Here is a 17,181-nt window from a genome sequence, read left to right on the forward strand (position 1 = left end):
CGCCTAGCAGGCCAATCAGGAGCTGAGAAAGTCGGCTCCTGATTGGCCTGCTAGGCGGCCAATAGAATTCAGTCTGAGGAGAGGCGCCGAATATGAAACTTCAGCATCTCTCCTCAGCGCGATGCACGGACAGCGGAGACAGCGGGGACCGGCGACAGCAGGAAGATTACCTGGACTACGTCGGATCAAGAGAAGACTTCTTCAGCGCAGGAACAGGTGAGTAGGATTTCCTTCCACAGCTCCAACATGGATTTCTTCGGACCCGGACACCGCCATGGACCTGGAGGACGACACGGACCGTCGACATGGACCTGGAGGACGACGCAGACAGCCGACATGGACGACACAGGACATCAGGACCAGGGCTACCTACGGGATCAAGAAAGGTAAGTATCAGTATGTATGTAATGTGTGTATTAAACTTTTATTTAAAACGGGTGTCAGTGTGTTTATTTAACTCTTTCTTTTACTGTGGAACTACAAGACCCAGCGGGCCCTTTAATGCCCCGCAGGCTGGGACTTGTGGTTCTCCAAGTCCCAGCTTGCGGGGGAGGCTTGCTGGGACTCATAGTTCACCAGTAAAAGACAATGGTTTTTATTCTATTTTTTACACAAAACCATCAGCTCGATGCCCACCGCCCAGGGGCATCGAGGACAGCACCAGGCTTCAGCCTGGTCAGGTAAGTCCTGGAGGGGGGGGACCCCTTTATTGGGGGGGTCCCCACTCCCCCAGGGCCCCTGGCCAGGCTGACTGGTCGGTAGGGTTAATGCTTTGGCCGGGGGGACTTGCATAAAAAGTCTCCCCCCGGCTGTGGCATTACCCGCTGGCTGGTTTTGCCTGGGGCTGGTTCTTAAAATACGGGGGACCCCTAGTCATTTTGTCCCCCGTATTTTGGGAACCAGCCCCGGAGCAGGAGCCTGGGGCTGGTTGTTAAAAATCAGGGAACCCCTATTTGTCGGGTTCCCTGATTTTTAATTACCGGCTCCAGGCTCCGTCAGCCTGGTGCTGGTTACGGCTGTGGGGGGGACCCCACACCGTTTTTTTTTTAAATTATTTAATTTTTCTATTTTTTTACACCGAAGCCTGCACGGATCTGACTGATCCGTGCAGGCAAAAACGCGAATACGACATGAAAATGGTGTTCTATTTTCCTGTCGTATTTGCGTGGGTGTTTTACACCACTAAGCAGCCGTATTATCCATACGGCTGCTTAGTAAATCAGAAACCACCATTCTTTTGAATGGTGATTTCTGTCGTATTCTATCGATGGTGTAGACATTCGTATTTGTAACTACAAATACGAATGTTCCATCTTTAGGACTACGAATTGTTGTATTTTTGGGATTGTAAATCCCGAAAATACAAATTCGTAAAAAAAAGGTGTATTTCTGCCTACGAATACACCTTTTTTCTACGAATCCATTTTGGTAAATGTCCCCCTGGATCTGAGGTACCGCTGCAACATTACTCCTGCATATGCAGGGACCCACAGGTACTCACAATTTATCTGGAGCTGGGGAGGTGAGGTCCGCGGCCCTCTTGAACGCTACAAAGTCCTTCTGTTGTCGGCACTGATTTGCTGGGTCTCCTCTGTCACCTAATATTGCCGATCTTGTGATATATATTAGCCACCAATATCCCTGCTTAAAAATACCCCTATTCAGGCAGGTGGACTGTACCTAAGTCAGACTCAGGATAAGTGTAGACCTGCTACTAAAATCATGAATCCTCTACAAAGCATACTGCAGGCTATAAACGACTCTACTGATAGACTGTGCCGGGAGCTGTCTGCAGTCCATGCCTGTGTGTATAATACTTCATCTGCTCCTGCTAATCCTCCTATTGAAAACACTGCTTTTACAACCCAAGACCATGTTCCTGCTACCTTCTTGGTTGGGAATGGGGCTTCATGTACCCAAGGGGAGTGCTCCATAACCATGGATTATAAGTACCAGAATCATCTGGATACAGCCTCTGTGCATCCTTCGAAGGACTACACACTAGAGACAGACTGTGTGGATGCTTTGCCGCCCTGTCGTCACCCTGAGGCGGTACGTGAAGAAGCTGGGACCCCCCAAACCCCGGGGAAATCCTGCTTGATGGTCCTATCTGGATCTGCTCATCTACTATGTCATACCCATCTAGGTCCTGATAACGAGGGGATATATCCGAATCTATACTCGAAGCTCCTGATCATTCTTTGCAAGTGGGTGCATAATCCCCTTCTACATGCCACGTATACCTCCTTTCTGGGACTGAAGGACTGGCCGGACTAGATTCACACAATGCATGGAGGCTTAATATGTTTTTTCACCCCTCTTAGTCCTGATTACCTTCGTATCTCTATTTCTACCATACCATTTATGTTATTCACCGTTATAGTCTTATGTATACATTTTGCTGATGCCTGTGTTTAATGTCTCCTTGTATCCCTAACACAAAATGCCTATTATATATATCCGTTTAGATTAGGTAACTGGATATAATGTGGTCTGACATATTTCATCGGGAGGCTGAATTTTTTTCTTTTTTGTTTGATCTGATGCCTTTGGAGTCTGGGGGTTACGCTCCCAAGTTGCTACATTTACTATGATACAATATCCTGTATTAGCAAGGGGGTGGTTGGTCAAGTTGGGAGGGGGAAGGGAATAGTTAGATAGATAGCCGGGGGTGGGGGGGGGGGGGGGGGGGGGTACAGTTCAGGGATCCAAGTGCACCCTAGTTGGGGTTGGGTAGTACAGGGAGGGGGGTTATATAGGTGGGTTGCTTTGGGTGTTTGGGGGGGGGGGTGTTATTTTTTATGACATATACTAATAGGATTGGACCGAATCGTTTGGCTGGTATAGCTAGTACTGCTGAATCACTTTCTACTGACAACCAATGCAATGATTGGCAAATTAGCTCCTCCTAGATGAGCCAGTTCTGAGCGAACATGTTTATGTTTTAATTGTATGGGAAACTCAAACTATGCCCGAGTAGGCGCCCTCGGGTATATACATATACATCCTGAGATGTTCTGGAATATTGTGAATGTATAAATAATCCTGGCTCATCCATGTTCTCCTTTTGAACATCAAGAATTTGTACAATGTATGTTTAGCTTAGTGATTCTGTCTGATATACATTTCAACTATACCATGTATGTGGGGGGGGGGGAGGGGGTTCGTGTTGTTTGTTATGCAAAACCAAATAAAAAATTATCGAATTTAAAAAAAAAAATTATAAAAGTATCATGCAAATAAACATCGTCTAGGTTTATACACCAATGTATTTATTTATCTTTTCTAAAAAGCACCAGTAGAGATACACAAAAATAATACTTCAGGTAAAAAACAATAACAAAAGCATACATTTAAAGGTTTACAATATTATTCAGGAGGCACTGGTGTACAAAAAGCATATACTAACGATACAGTTCGTGCAAAACAAAATTAAACTTTGCATGTGTAGCACAGAGCTAATTTTAGGTTTGGATGAGGACACTATAAAGTGAACAATAGAAAATGTGTATGCCAATACTGGGAAAAGGCTAAATATATAAATATTCATCTGCCAAGTGACCTGGAAAAAAACAATGCAATTGCAACATGGTTGTTTTCCAAAGGAATCAAAGAAAAAGGACACAAAAGAAAGTGTGTGTATGCTATAAAGCACAAATATTACTGAGGTTTGGGCACAGTGCAACTCATACAGAAGGCAGAGGAGCACAAAAAAAGTGTCTAAAAGGCAGATAGTGTTCATTCTAGCACCCGCTATCTTTGAAAACCCGTGCAGTTCCTCTTCCCTGCCTGGGGTGTCGCTGTCTGCTGTAGTGCTTCTAGCACAGTGTGGTCTGTGCACTGATATGCAAACCCGAACTGTGCTAGAAACACCACAGCAGACAGCGACACCCCAGGCAAGGAAGAGGAACTGCATGGGTTTTCAAAGATAGCGGGTGCTAGAATGAACACTACAGTATCTGCCTTTTAGACACTTTTTTGTGCTCCTCTGCCTTCTGTATGAGTTGCACTGTGCCCAAACCTCAGCGGCCAATCAGGAGCCAGTAAAGTCGGCTCCTGATTGGCTAGAATTCATTCTTAGTCCAGACACCGAGGAGGAAACATCGCTGCAGCTCTGACAGACGGGGAGTTTGCTGGAGTCGCCCGGCAGCTTAAAGAAGAAGCCAGAAGATGGAAGAAGAAGGAAGAATGCCTGGACAATGTCGGACCAAGCCAGAAGAACTTCCATGGAGGACCTGGGTGAGTTGGATTTCCTTCCACAGGTCCACCATGGATTTCTTCGGACCCGGACCTGACGCCGACATGAAGATCGACATGAAGAAGAATGGCGACATGGATCCGGAACCAGGACAAGGCACCGGATCAAGACTCTGGGACCTACCTACGGGATCAAGATAGGTAAGTATCAGTGTGTGTGTAATGTATGTATTAAACTTTTATTTTACAGGTGTCAGTGTGTTTTTATTTAACTATTTTTTTTACTGTGGAACTACAAGACCCAGCGGGCCATTTAATGCCCCGCAGGCTGGGACTTGTGGTTCACCAAGTCCCAGCTTGCAGGGGAGGCTTGCTGGGACTCATAGTTCTACAGTTTAAAACAATAGTTTATTCTTCTATTTTTTACACCAGAATCAGCCCGATGCCCACCGCCCAGGGGCATCGGGGACAGCACCAGGCTTCAGCCTGGTCAGGTAAGTCCTGGAGGGGGTGGGCCCTTATTGGGGGGGTCCCCACTCCCCCAGGACCCCTGGCCAGGCTGACTGGTCGGTAGGGTTAATGCTTTGGCCGGGGGGACTTGTATAAAAAGTCTCCCCCCGGCTGTGGCATTACCCTGCTGGCCGGTTTGGCCTGGGGCTGGTTCTTAAAATACGGGGGACCCCTAGTCACTTTGTCCCCCGTATTTTGGGAACCAGCCCCGGACCTGGAGCCTGGGGCTGGTTGTTAAAAATCGGGGAACCCCTATTTGTCGGGTTCCCTGATTTTTAATTACCGGCCCCGGCTCTTTCAGCCTGGTGCTGGTTACAGCTGTGGGGGGGACCCCACTCCGTTTTTTTTTTTATATTTATTTTTCTATTTTTTTACACTGAAGCCTGCACGGATCTGACTGATCCGTGCAGGCTAAAGCCAAATACGACAGGGAAAGCAAGGTGTATTTTCCTGTCGTATTTGTGTGCCAATTAGCAGCTGTATTATCAATACGACTGCTTAGTACATCAGGAACCACCATTCTTTTGAATGGTGATTTCTGTCGTATTCTATCGATGGTGTAGACATTCGTATTTGTAAATACAAATACGAATGTTCCATCATTAGAAATACGAATTGTTGTATTTTCGGGATTGTAAATCCCGAAAATACAAATGTGTAAAAGATAGGTGTATTTCTGCCTACGAATACACCTATTTTTTACGAATCCATTTTGGTAAATTTCCCCCATAATGTTACAGGAATAAATAAGCATAGAACTTTTAACTGTATGTTCTCTGACTAGTGATTTAGGGGGATATGCAATCCTCCACCGCTATTTCCGATGGGGGAAATAGCAGCGGATACCTAATTAATGTTGTCTTTACTGACAGCATTGAAGAGGCATCATGGCAGAACAAGCTCGACTTTAAAAGCTGTCAGGCCCGTTCTGCCGATAACGGAAGTGGATTGTCCCGATCATGGCCGTATATCGACAATCCATGGCCGTTTACGCGGACACGCCCCCTTTTTCACCAACGTTTAATCCCGCCTGCCGATTTGCTGTCGATCAAAATGCAAACGGACCAGGATCATGACTGTCAGGACGGACCGACAGTCATGATCCTGGATTACATATTCCCTTTAACCTTTTGAGTGGCAACATCTCTGTGAGCGATGTTCAAAATATCCGCCTCGCTCTCATTGTTATATAAAATTCAAATAAAAAATGTTGTGTGAAAAAAAAGATTCTATTTCCTATATAAGGTAAACATTACAGCCCATCATGATGAATAACAATGTTGGCTTGGTCATTTTCATACCTATTTTGAGAAATTCACTTGGCACTCAAAGGGTTAATTCTGTTTTGGTCAAATAGCAAGCAGAACATGGTCGAATGAATAACCTAAGAGATCAGTATACACTGACGAAAATAAACAAGATCTATAATGTAAGCTATGAGATTGGCAGCTGTCAGAACAGCAATGGCTACTAATTTATCCCAATTACATAATCCACTCCGACCTGAATAGCGACTGCATTCGTTTGGACGTTGTGTGGTTCCCCTGTACTTTGAGTCAAATTGGAAGATTGGCCAGATGATCAGGGCGGAAGCATAAAACAGGACAGAAAGGAGGACGTAGGCACTGAGAGACTTCTCAAAAGTACAGGGCAACCAACTGGTACATTCCCCGACACATAAAATAATCACCAAAACAGACAGGATAAAACAAATAAAGTAAACAGATAAGCACCACTTAAGTGCATCATGTTTGGTGTACAGCGGGGGATCTGAAATGAAGACAAAAATAACACAGGCAATGAAGCTTTCTATAACTTTTAAAAGTCCAGGAACAGTTGCCATGTATCCAGTTACTTCTCCCGGCTGGGCTCTTGTTAAAGACACCTCAATGATATATGCCAGCGTGGTGAGACAGGAAAACACTACAGCCACAATCTGGTAGGTGCGCCTCTCGCTGCCGTAACTTTTGTCTTCCAAGTAGAACAGTGGGTTCAGAACGGTGGCAGAGAGGCACATCAACACAGCAAACATAGCAAAAGTGATGGGGAAGTTTTTCCAAGACACTGGCATCCGGTTTTGCACCCCTGTAAATTCCACCACAAGGATTATTATAGTGACAGCGAAACAGAAGCACCAGGAGAACATGCAAAAGTCTCCGGTTCCACTGCCCCAACCTCCTCTGTGCACAACCAAGCTGAACGTAACGCAGGCAACGATGGCTGCCAGAATGCGCACAATCCCAACTGGAGACTTTAGGGTGTGGGTGTTGCCCACCACGATTTTGCGTTGGACTGGCATGGTTCTTGTACCTTTGAAAAGAAAGAAAAAGGGATGTCAAATATTGTATTAAAAAAGGCCTCAACGAGGCAATGGAATTAAACATAGTATTATAGAACAATTATTGCTTTCCTTGTCTGGTTCTGTATCATTTAATGGATTGTACCATGTGACTATGTGTAGGTGTCGAAGATAATAATATGTCCATGAAGGATAACAGCGGGCCTTCTTCAATATAAAGAATCCTTATATAATATCGATAAGACCCCCCCTCTTTTAGTATAAATTAGTTTGGACCCTACCCCCCCCCCCCCCTTTTTAATACAATATTAGCCTGGATAAACCACCACAAAAGCTATATGGTGATAAACTATAAAAAGAGTCTCTCCATAATGTACTGCTATATATATATAAAAATTATACCGTATAAATTATGTCTTCATACATCCACCAATTAACGTTATTTTGTAAATAATAAAATACCATTTAGGTTATATGTTGGATATATATGTGTATATATTTTTTTTTATTTTTCTATTATTATTATTTGTGCATCTCTTTCCATATATAATAAGATGATATGTGAAGTCCTATATATTTACCCTCTCTACCATATCAAATATTATTACCTTTTTTAATATATATTGTACTTATTTTCATCCCCATGACCTTGCTGTGTATATATGCAAAACTGCTTACTAATAATGCTCCCCAGAAAAATAATGACTTTTTTTCGCTATGGGCAGGGGTTAATAGTAGAAAACGATATCCGAGTGTAATATTCATGTGTTAAAATAAAGTTGCTTTTGTTCAAATAAAGGGGCAGTTCTAATACTGCACCCATCCATGATAAACAAATTCCATGTCTATGGCGACTGGCTCCGCTCCCCCGGAAGTGACGCATAACATACCACCTAAAGATGCGATGACGCGGGTATACAGCGTCACCGCATCTAGACAAATTAGGGCTTGTCAAGCCCGGACCACGTGTTAGTACACGTGTCATATGGCCGAATTCCGGCCAATACAACCACTGAGCTTCCGGCGGAAGCGGGAAGTCATTCTCGGCAGGTGGAACGCATATGCGTTCCACCCATATATCGCTATGAATCCAAGCTTACGAATATCGTTTTCTTAGAAAATAACACAGAGGCAGCTAACTGAGGACTCGTTTTCCAACCTAGACTGTCAATCTGTGTTACTTGCGGGGAACAAAGTGACCTTTTGACCCGGAAGTGATAATTATTAACACAATATATTTTCATGATTTAACAGATACCCACTGGGAATATTAAATGTTTTATGGTATTATACCTACTATATCAGTATGTTTGTCTCCTACTTTATGATTAAACATTGAAATTGTGATTGTAATGTATTATTACTCTGATTGAATGTCAATTGGCTACTCACTAGTATGGGTATATATACCCCTAGCCACCACACTAGAAGCCACCTTTGAAAAAGCCACAAGCTAGTGGCGAAACGCGTCAGGTGCAGCCTCTCATTCCTACAGATTGGACCCATATTACCATCCAGTCCATTGTCTGCCTACTTTTGTGAATTTCAACTCTGATCCACCCTCCAAGACCTCTACAGGACACTAAACTCCAGGTGAGCCCCGCCATCCATAGCCACCTGTATGAGACAGTGGTCCCTCATCAAATACCTCAAGTGGGACTGATAACTCTCCACCACAATAGTGACCAGGGGCACCCAGCAGCTTTTTCCTCCAGGTGAGCCAACACCATCATAGCCACCTGTTAAAGGTTCTGCCATCCCCCCTTTATCAAACCTAGTCCAGGTTGGAGAATTCCTGCCCACCCTCCTTCAGTGCTTACAACATTTACTGCAATTTCATATATGGGAGGTACCCAAATGGGGTATTGAATACCAATTTCTCTGAAAGCAAATAGAGGTCCTTTAAGGGATAAAATACGGACATTTCTCCATTGATTCCTCCAGCGGCTACTACCATCTATCCGTGAACATAGAGAGGACCGGTGAATTGTCCCCCAAAATCTTTTCCCCATTCATCTTCCCAATCGGCAGATATACCATTGGTTAAGTGCACTTTCCAATCTGGACTGATACTCAATAGGGCATTGGCCCTTACGGATCCATATCCAATCAAAGAGTGAGACCTTCTTTTTAACATTTTTATTGTGCGATATTGTCATGTGCAAATGTATGTAATGTTTTTATTTATCTTTGTGATATAAATTGTTTTTTTCACCATAAAGTTGTTCAATCTATTCATTGTGACACCAGCGCTGCTTCTCTGAAACTTCATTTCTACCAATGTAGGTGAAAATGATAATTTTCACTTACTTTTATAGAAAATAAGTACCTCACAGTGGCTGGAACATCTCATACTGTTTTTGGCTTTCATCCCCCAACCATTCCGCCGTGGCCAGAACATTTTCTGCGTCGGTTCCGGCTTTCACTCCCAGAAGCATCCCGTCGCGTCCAGAACATCTCATGCGTCGGTTCCAGCTTTCAATTCCAAAAACACCTCGCCGCGGCCAGAACATCTCATCCGTCGGTTCCGGCTTTACCCCCAAGCACCTTGCCAAGGCGCTGACATTTCATTCACAGGTTCCAGCTTTCACCCTCCAGGCACATAGCTGCATACTGTATGGACAAGTTATTCGCCGGATCCAGTTTTCACATCCCAATCAAGTGTGATAGTATACAATGGTGTGAAAGTGATATATGGGGCCTACATATTATCACTTCATTTCTGCCAATGTAGGTGAAAATGATAATTTTCACTTACTTTTGTAGAAAATAAGTACGTCCCAGCGGCCGGAACATCTCATGCTCCGTTTTTGGCTTTCAACCCTCAACCATCACGCCGCAGCCGGAACATTATCTGCGTCGGTTCCAGCTTTCATTCCCAAAAGCATCTCGTCGCAGGCCAGAACATCTCATGCGTCGGTTCTGGCTTTCACTCCCAAAAGCACCTCGTCGTGGCCAGAACATCTCATCCGTCGGTTCCGGCTTTACCCCCCAAGCACCTTGCCAAGGTGGGAACATTTCATTCACAGGTTCCAGCTTTTACCCTCCAGGCACATAGCCGCGTACATATCAAGCTATTCGCCGGTTCCGGTTTTCACACCCCAATCAAATGTGAAAGGGTACAGCGGTGTGAAACTGGTATATGGGGCCTATAAATTATCACTTTTTTTTTTTACCAAAGTAGGTGAAAATTATTATTTTCACCTACTTTAGTAGAAAAAAGTATTACTGATATTCAATAAAAAAGCAATGCAGACAATATCACTGCTATCTCCCGCACTGATATCAGCCCTGATTTGGCTCGCTGTCTGCATAAAATAATATAAGGACCTCAATTCATCAAACTTTAAACATAATTTACGGAAGAACATACATATTTGATAAATATACATGTATGCCAGGAAGATATTATCGCGCCTGCTTACCTGTTGTGGGTAGCTGCTCCTGCAATTTGACGTTTGGAATATGCTGTAGTAAAAATGATGTCACAGTAGTCCAGAGACGTAGCTGGGTAAGCATTTGACATCACAATTCATTCGTGGAGAAGGTCTACCTGAAAAAAAGAAGAAGGAGGCGCGATAATATGTTCATGACATACATGCATATTTATTAATAATGTGTCTTACATCGTAACACACATAAATGCAGTACTATACAGACAACACAAGTCATCCTTATCAGTTCCTGCCCAGTGATTGCAAATACATGCTACAGCACATATTAGACCCTTAACTGTGGACCCGTTACTCAGTTTTACAAACTGAGCAGGTCCCCGGGTATGTGCTCTGCAGCAGCCAGTCTTGAGGAGCTGTCAGGGACTATCACCCCCCCAAAGCACCTCACAGTGCCTGGAACATCTCATGCGCCAGTTTAGGCTTTCACCCGCCTTCAAGCCCATCGCAAAAGCATGACAATCTCATGCTCCGGATCTGGCACCTCTCCAAAGCACCTCAACGCGTCCGGAACATTTCATGCGCCGCTTCCGGCTTTCACCCCCAAACACCACGCCGCGACCAGAACATTTATTGCGCCGGTTCCAAATTTCACCCCCAAAAGCACCTCGTCGCAGCCAGAATATCTCATACGTCGGTTCAGGCTTCAACCCCTCCCAAGCACCTTGCCAAGGTGGGAACATTTCATTCACAGGTTCCAGCTTTTACCCTCCAGGCACATAGCTGCATATGGACAAGTTATTCGCCAGATCCAGTTTTCACACCCCAATCAAGTGTTATAACATTTCCTGCACCGGTTCCGGCTTTCACTCCCAAAAGCACCTCGTCGCAGGCCAGAACATCTCATGCGTCGGTTTCCGGCTTTCACACCTTAATCTAATGTGAAAGGGTACAGCGGTGTGAAAGTGGTATATGAGGCCTATAAATGATCACATTTTTTTTACATAATAAATAACAATTTTCACCTACTTTTGTAGAAAATAAGTAACTCACACGCCGCGACCGGAACATTCCTTGCGTCGGTTCCGGCTTTCACTCCCAAAAGCACCTCGTCGCGTGCCAGAACATCTCATGCGTCGGTTCTGGCTTTCACTCCCAAAAGCATACCGTCGCGGCCAGAACATCTCATGCGTCGGTTCCAGCTTTCACTTCCAAAAGCACCTTGTCACGGCCAGAACATCTCATCCGTCGGTTCCGGCTTCAACCCCCAAGCACCTTGCTAAGTCAGGAACATTTCATCACAGGTTCCAGATTTTACCCTCCAGGCACATAGCTGCGTACAAGTTATTCCCAGATTCCGGTTTTCACACCCCAATCGAATGTGAAAGGGTACAGCGGTGTGAAAGTGGTATATGGGGTCTAAAAATTATCACTTTTCTTTTACCAAAGCAGGTGAAAATAACAATTTTCACCTACTTTTGTAGAAAATAAGTACCTTGCAGCAGTCGGTACATCTCATGCGCCGGTTCTGGCTTTCACTGCCCAACCATCACGCCGGAACATTTCTTGTGCCGGTTCCAGGTTTCACCCACAAAAGCACCTTGCCAAGGCGGTGACATTTCATTCACAGGTTCCAGCTTTCACCCTCCATGCACATAGCTGCATATGGACAAGTTATTCGCCGGATCCAGTTTCCACATCCCAATCAAGTGTGATAGGGTACAATGGTGTGAAAGTGATGTATGGGGCCTATATATTATCACTTCATTTCTACCAATGTAGGTGAAAATGATAAATTTCACTTACTTTTATAGAAAATAAGTACCTCACAGTGGCTGGAACATCTCATACTGTTTTTGGCTTTCATCCCCCAACCATTACGCCGTGGCCAGAACATTTTCTGCATCGGTTCCGGCTTTCACTCCCAGAAGCATCCCGTCGCGTCCAGAACATCTCATGCGTCGGTTCCAGCTTTCAGTTCCAAAAACACCTCGCCGCGGCCAGAACATCTCATCCGTCGGTTCCGGCTTTACCCTCAAGCACCTTGCCAAGGCGGTGACATTTCATTCACAGGTTCCAGCTTTCACCCTCCAGGCACATAGCTGCATACTGTATGGACAAGTTATTCGCCGGATCCAGTTTCCACATCCCAATCAAGTGTGATAGGGTACAATGGTGTGAAAGTGATATATGGGGCCTATATATTATCACTTCATTTCTGCCAATGTAGGTGAAAATGATAATTTTCACTTACTTTTGTAGAAAATAAGAACGTCACAGCGGCCGGAACATCTCATGCTCCGTTTTTGGCTTTCACCCCTCAACCATTACGCCGTGGCCGGAACATTTTCTGCGTCGGTTCCGGCTTTCACTCCCAAAAGCATCCCGTCGCGTCCAGAACATCTCATGCGTCGGTTCTGGCTTTCACTCCTAAAAGCACCTCGTCGTGGCCAGAACATCTCATCCGTCGGTTCTGGCTTAACCCCCCCAAGCACCTTGCCAAGTCGGGAACATTTCATTCACAGGTTCCAGCTTTTACCCTCCAGGCACATAGCCGTGTACGGAACAAATTATTCCCAGGTTCCGATTTTCACACCCCAATCGAATGTGAAAGGGTACAGCGGTGTGAAAGTAATATATGGGGCCTATAAATGATCACATTTTTTTTTACCAAAGAAGGTGGAAATAACAATTTTCACCTACTTTTGTAGAAAATAAGTACCTCACAGCAGCCGGTACATCTCATGCGCCGGTTTCGCCTTTCACCGCCAAACCACCACGCCGCTACTGGAACATTCCGTTCACCGGTTCCAGGTTTCACCCACAAAAGCACCTTGCCAAGGCAGTACCATTTCATTCACAGGTTCCAGCTTTCACCCTCCAGGCACATAGCTGCATATGGACAAGTTATTTGCCGGATCCAGTTTTCCCATCCCAATCAAGTGTGATAGGGTACAGTGGTGTGAAAGTGGTTTATGGGGACTATATATTATCACTTCATTTCTACCAAAGTAGGTGAAATTTATCATTTTCACTTACTTTTGTAGAAAATAAGTACCACACAGCGGCCGAAACATCTCATGCTCCGTTTTTGGCTTTCACCCCCCAACCATCACGCCGCAGCCGGAACATTTTCTGCGTCGGTTCCAGCTTTCATTCTCAAAAGCATCTCGTCGCAGGCCAGAACATCTTATGCGTCGGTTCCGGCTTTCACTCCCAAAAGCATCCCGTCGCGTCCAGAACATCTCATGCGTCGGTTCTGGCTTTCACTCCCAAAAGCATCCCGTCGCGGCCAGAACATCTCATGCGTTGGTTCCAGCTTTCACTTCCAAAAGCACCTCGTCACGGCCAGAACATCTCATCCGTCGGTTCCGGCTTCAACCCCCAAGCACCTTGCTAAGTCAGGAACATTTCATCACAGGTTCCTGATTTTACCCTCCAGGCACATAGCTGCGTACAAGTTATTCCCAGATTCCGGTTTTCACACCCCAATCGAATGTGAAAGGGTACAGCGGTGTGAAAGTGGTATATGGGGTCTAAAAATTATCACTTTTTTTTACCAAAGGAGGTGAAAATAACAATTTTCACCTACTTTTGTAGAAAATAAGTACCTTGCAGCAGTCGGTACATCTCATGCGCCGGTTCCGGCTTTCACTGCCCAACCATCACGCCGGAACATTTCTTATGCCGGTTCCAGGTTTGACCCACAAAAGCACCTTGCCAAGGCGGCGACATTTCATTCACAGGTTCCAGCTTTCACCCTCCAGGCACATAGCTGCATATGGACAAGTTATTTGCCGGATCCAGTTTTCACATCCCAATCAAGTGTGATAGGGTACAGTGGTGTGAAAGTGGTTTATGGGGACTATATATTATAACTTCATTTCTACCAAAGTAGGTGAAATTGATCATTTTCACTTACTTTTGTAGAAAATAAGTACGTCACAGCGGCCGAAACATCTCATGCTCTGTTTTTGGCTTTCACCCCCCAACCATCACGCCGCAGCCGGAACATTTTCTGCGTTGGTTCCAGCTTTCATTCCCAAAAGCATCTCGTCGCAGGCCAGAACATCTCATGCGTCGGTTCTGGCTTTCACTCCCAAAAGCACCTCGTCGTGGCCAGAACATCTCATCCGTCGGTTCCGGCTTTACCCCCCAAGCACCTTGCCAAGGTGGGAACATTTCATTCACAGGTTCCAGCTTTTACCCTCCAGGCACATAGCTGCATACTGTATGGACAAGTTATTCGCCGGATCCAGTTTCCACATCCCAATCAAGTGTGATAGGGTACAATGGTGTGAAAGTGATATATGGGGCCTATATATTATCACTTCATTTCTGCCAATGTAGGTGAAAATGATAATTTTCACTTACTTTTGTAGAAAATAAGAACGTCACAGCGGCCGGAACATCTCATGCTCCGTTTTTGGCTTTCACCCCTCAACCATTACGCCGTGGCCGGAACATTTTCTGCGTCGGTTCCGGCTTTCACTCCCAAAAGCATCCCGTCGCGTCCAGAACATCTCATGCGTCGGTTCTGACTTTCACTCCTAAAAGCACCTCGTCGTGGCCAGAACATCTCATCCGTCGGTTCTGGCTTAACCCCCCAAGCACCTTGCCAAGTCGGGAACATTTCATTCACAGGTTCCAGCTTTTACCCTCCAGGCACATAGCCGTGTACGGAACAAATTATTCCCAGGTTCCGATTTTCACACCCCAATCGAATGTGAAAGGGTACAGCGGTGTGAAAGTAATATATGGGGCCTATAAATGATCACATTTTTTTTACCAAAGAAGGTGGAAATAACAATTTTCACCTACTTTTGTAGAAAATAAGTACCTCACAGCAGCCGGTACATCTCATGCGCCGGTTTCGGCTTTCACCGCCAAACCACCACGCCGCTACTGGAACATTCCTTTCACCGGTTCCAGGTTTCACCCACAAAAGCACCTTGCCAAGGCAGTACCATTTCATTCACAGGTTCCAGCTTTCACCCTCCAGGCACATAGCTGCATATGGACAAGTTATTTGCCGGATCCAGTTTTCACATCCCAATCAAGTGTGATAGGGTACAGTGGTGTGAAAGTGGTTTATGGGGACTATATATTATCACTTCATTTCTACCAAAGTAGGTGAAATTTATCATTTTCACTTACTTTTGTAGAAAATAAGTACCACACAGCGGCCGAAACATCTCATGCTCCGTTTTTGGCTTTCACCCCCCCAACCATCACGCCGCAGCCGGAACATTTTCTGCGTCGGTTCCAGCTTTCATTCTCAAAAGCATCTCGTCGCAGGCCAGAACATCTCATGCGTCGGTTCTGGCTTTCACTCCCAAAAGCACCTCGTCGTGGCCAGAACATCTCATCCGTCGGTTCCGGCTTTACCCCCCAAGCACCTTGCCAAGGTGGGAACATTTCATTCACAGGTTCCAGCTTTTACCCTCCAGGCACATAGCCGCGTACATAACAAGCTATTCGCCGGTTCAGGTTTTCACACCCCAATCAAATGTGAAAGGGTACAGCGGTGTGAAAGTGGTATATGGGGCCTATAAATTATCACTTTTTTTTTTTTACCAAAGTAGGTGAAAATTATTATTTTCACCTACTTCAGTAGAAAAAAGTATTACTGACATTCAATAAAAAAGCAATGCAGACAATATCACTGCTATCTCCCGCACTGATATCAGCCCTGATTTGGCTCGCTGTCTGCATAAAATAATATAAGGACCTCAATTCATCAAACTTTAAACATAATTTAAGGAAGACCATACATATTTGATAAATATACATGTATGCCAGGAAGATATTATCGCGCCTGCTTACCTGTTGTGGGTAGCTGCTCCTGCAATTTGACGTTTGGAATATGCTGTCGTAAAAATTATGTCACAGTAGTCCAGAGACGTAGCTGGGTAAGTAGTTGACATCACAATTCATTCGTGGAGAAGGTCTACCTGAAAAAAAGAAGAAGGAGGCGCGATAATATGTTCATGACATACATGCATATTTATTAATAATGTGTCTTACATCGTAACACACATAAATGCAGTACTATACAGACAACACAAGTCATCCTTATCAGTTCCTGCCCCAGTGATTGCAAATACATGCTACAGCACATATTAGACCCTTAACTGTGGACCCGTTACTCAGTTTTACAAACTGAGCAGGTCCCCGGGTATGTGCTCTGAAGCAGCCAGTCTTGAGGAGCTGTCAGGGACTATCACCCCCCAAAGCACCTCACAGTGCCTGGAACATCTCATGCGCCAGTTTAGGCTTTCATCCGCCTTCAAGCCCATCGCAAAAGCATGACAATCTCATGCTCCGGATCTGGCACCTCTCCAAAGCACCTCAACGCGTCCGGAACATTTCATGCGCCGCTTCCGGCTTTCACCCCCAAACACCACGCCGCGGCCAGAACATTTATTGCGCCGGTTCCAAATTTCACCCCCAAAAGCACCTCGTCGCAGCCAGAATATCTCATACGTCGGTTCAGGCTTCAACCCCTCCCAAGCACCTTGCCAAGGTGGGAACATTTCATTCACAGGTTCCAGCTTTTACCCTCCAGGCACATAGCTGCATATGGACAAGTTATTCGCCAGATCCAGTTTTCACACCCCAATCAAGTGTTATAACATTTCCTGCACCGGTTCCGGCTTTCACTCCCAAAAGCACCTCGTCGCAGGCCAGAACATCTCATGCGTCGGTTTCCGGCTTTCACACCTTAATCTAATGTGAAAGGGTACAGCGGTGTGAAAGTGGTATATGAGGCCTATATGTGAT

General features: G+C 45.2%; 1 protein-coding gene across 1 annotated transcript; it reads right to left on the reverse strand.

Annotated features, from left to right (window-relative positions):
* Positions 1-3,985: 3,985 nt before the first annotated feature.
* Positions 3,986-11,148, reverse strand: LOC146042547 (myeloid-associated differentiation marker homolog). The gene is made up of 2 exons (XM_083162601.1): positions 10,432-11,148; positions 3,986-7,017 (listed from the first exon to the last, which is right to left on the reverse strand). The coding sequence occupies exons 1-2, from the start codon at positions 10,523-10,525 to the stop codon at positions 6,092-6,094; spliced, it is 1,020 nt and encodes a 339-aa protein (XP_083018727.1). The 5' UTR covers positions 10,526-11,148; the 3' UTR covers positions 3,986-6,091.
* Between the last annotated feature and the right edge of the window lie 6,033 nt (positions 11,149-17,181).

Source organism: Crinia signifera, chromosome 19, assembly GCF_055691185.1.
Source record: "Crinia signifera chromosome 19, ASM5569118v1, whole genome shotgun sequence".
Classification (NCBI taxonomy): domain Eukaryota; kingdom Metazoa; phylum Chordata; class Amphibia; order Anura; family Myobatrachidae; genus Crinia; species Crinia signifera.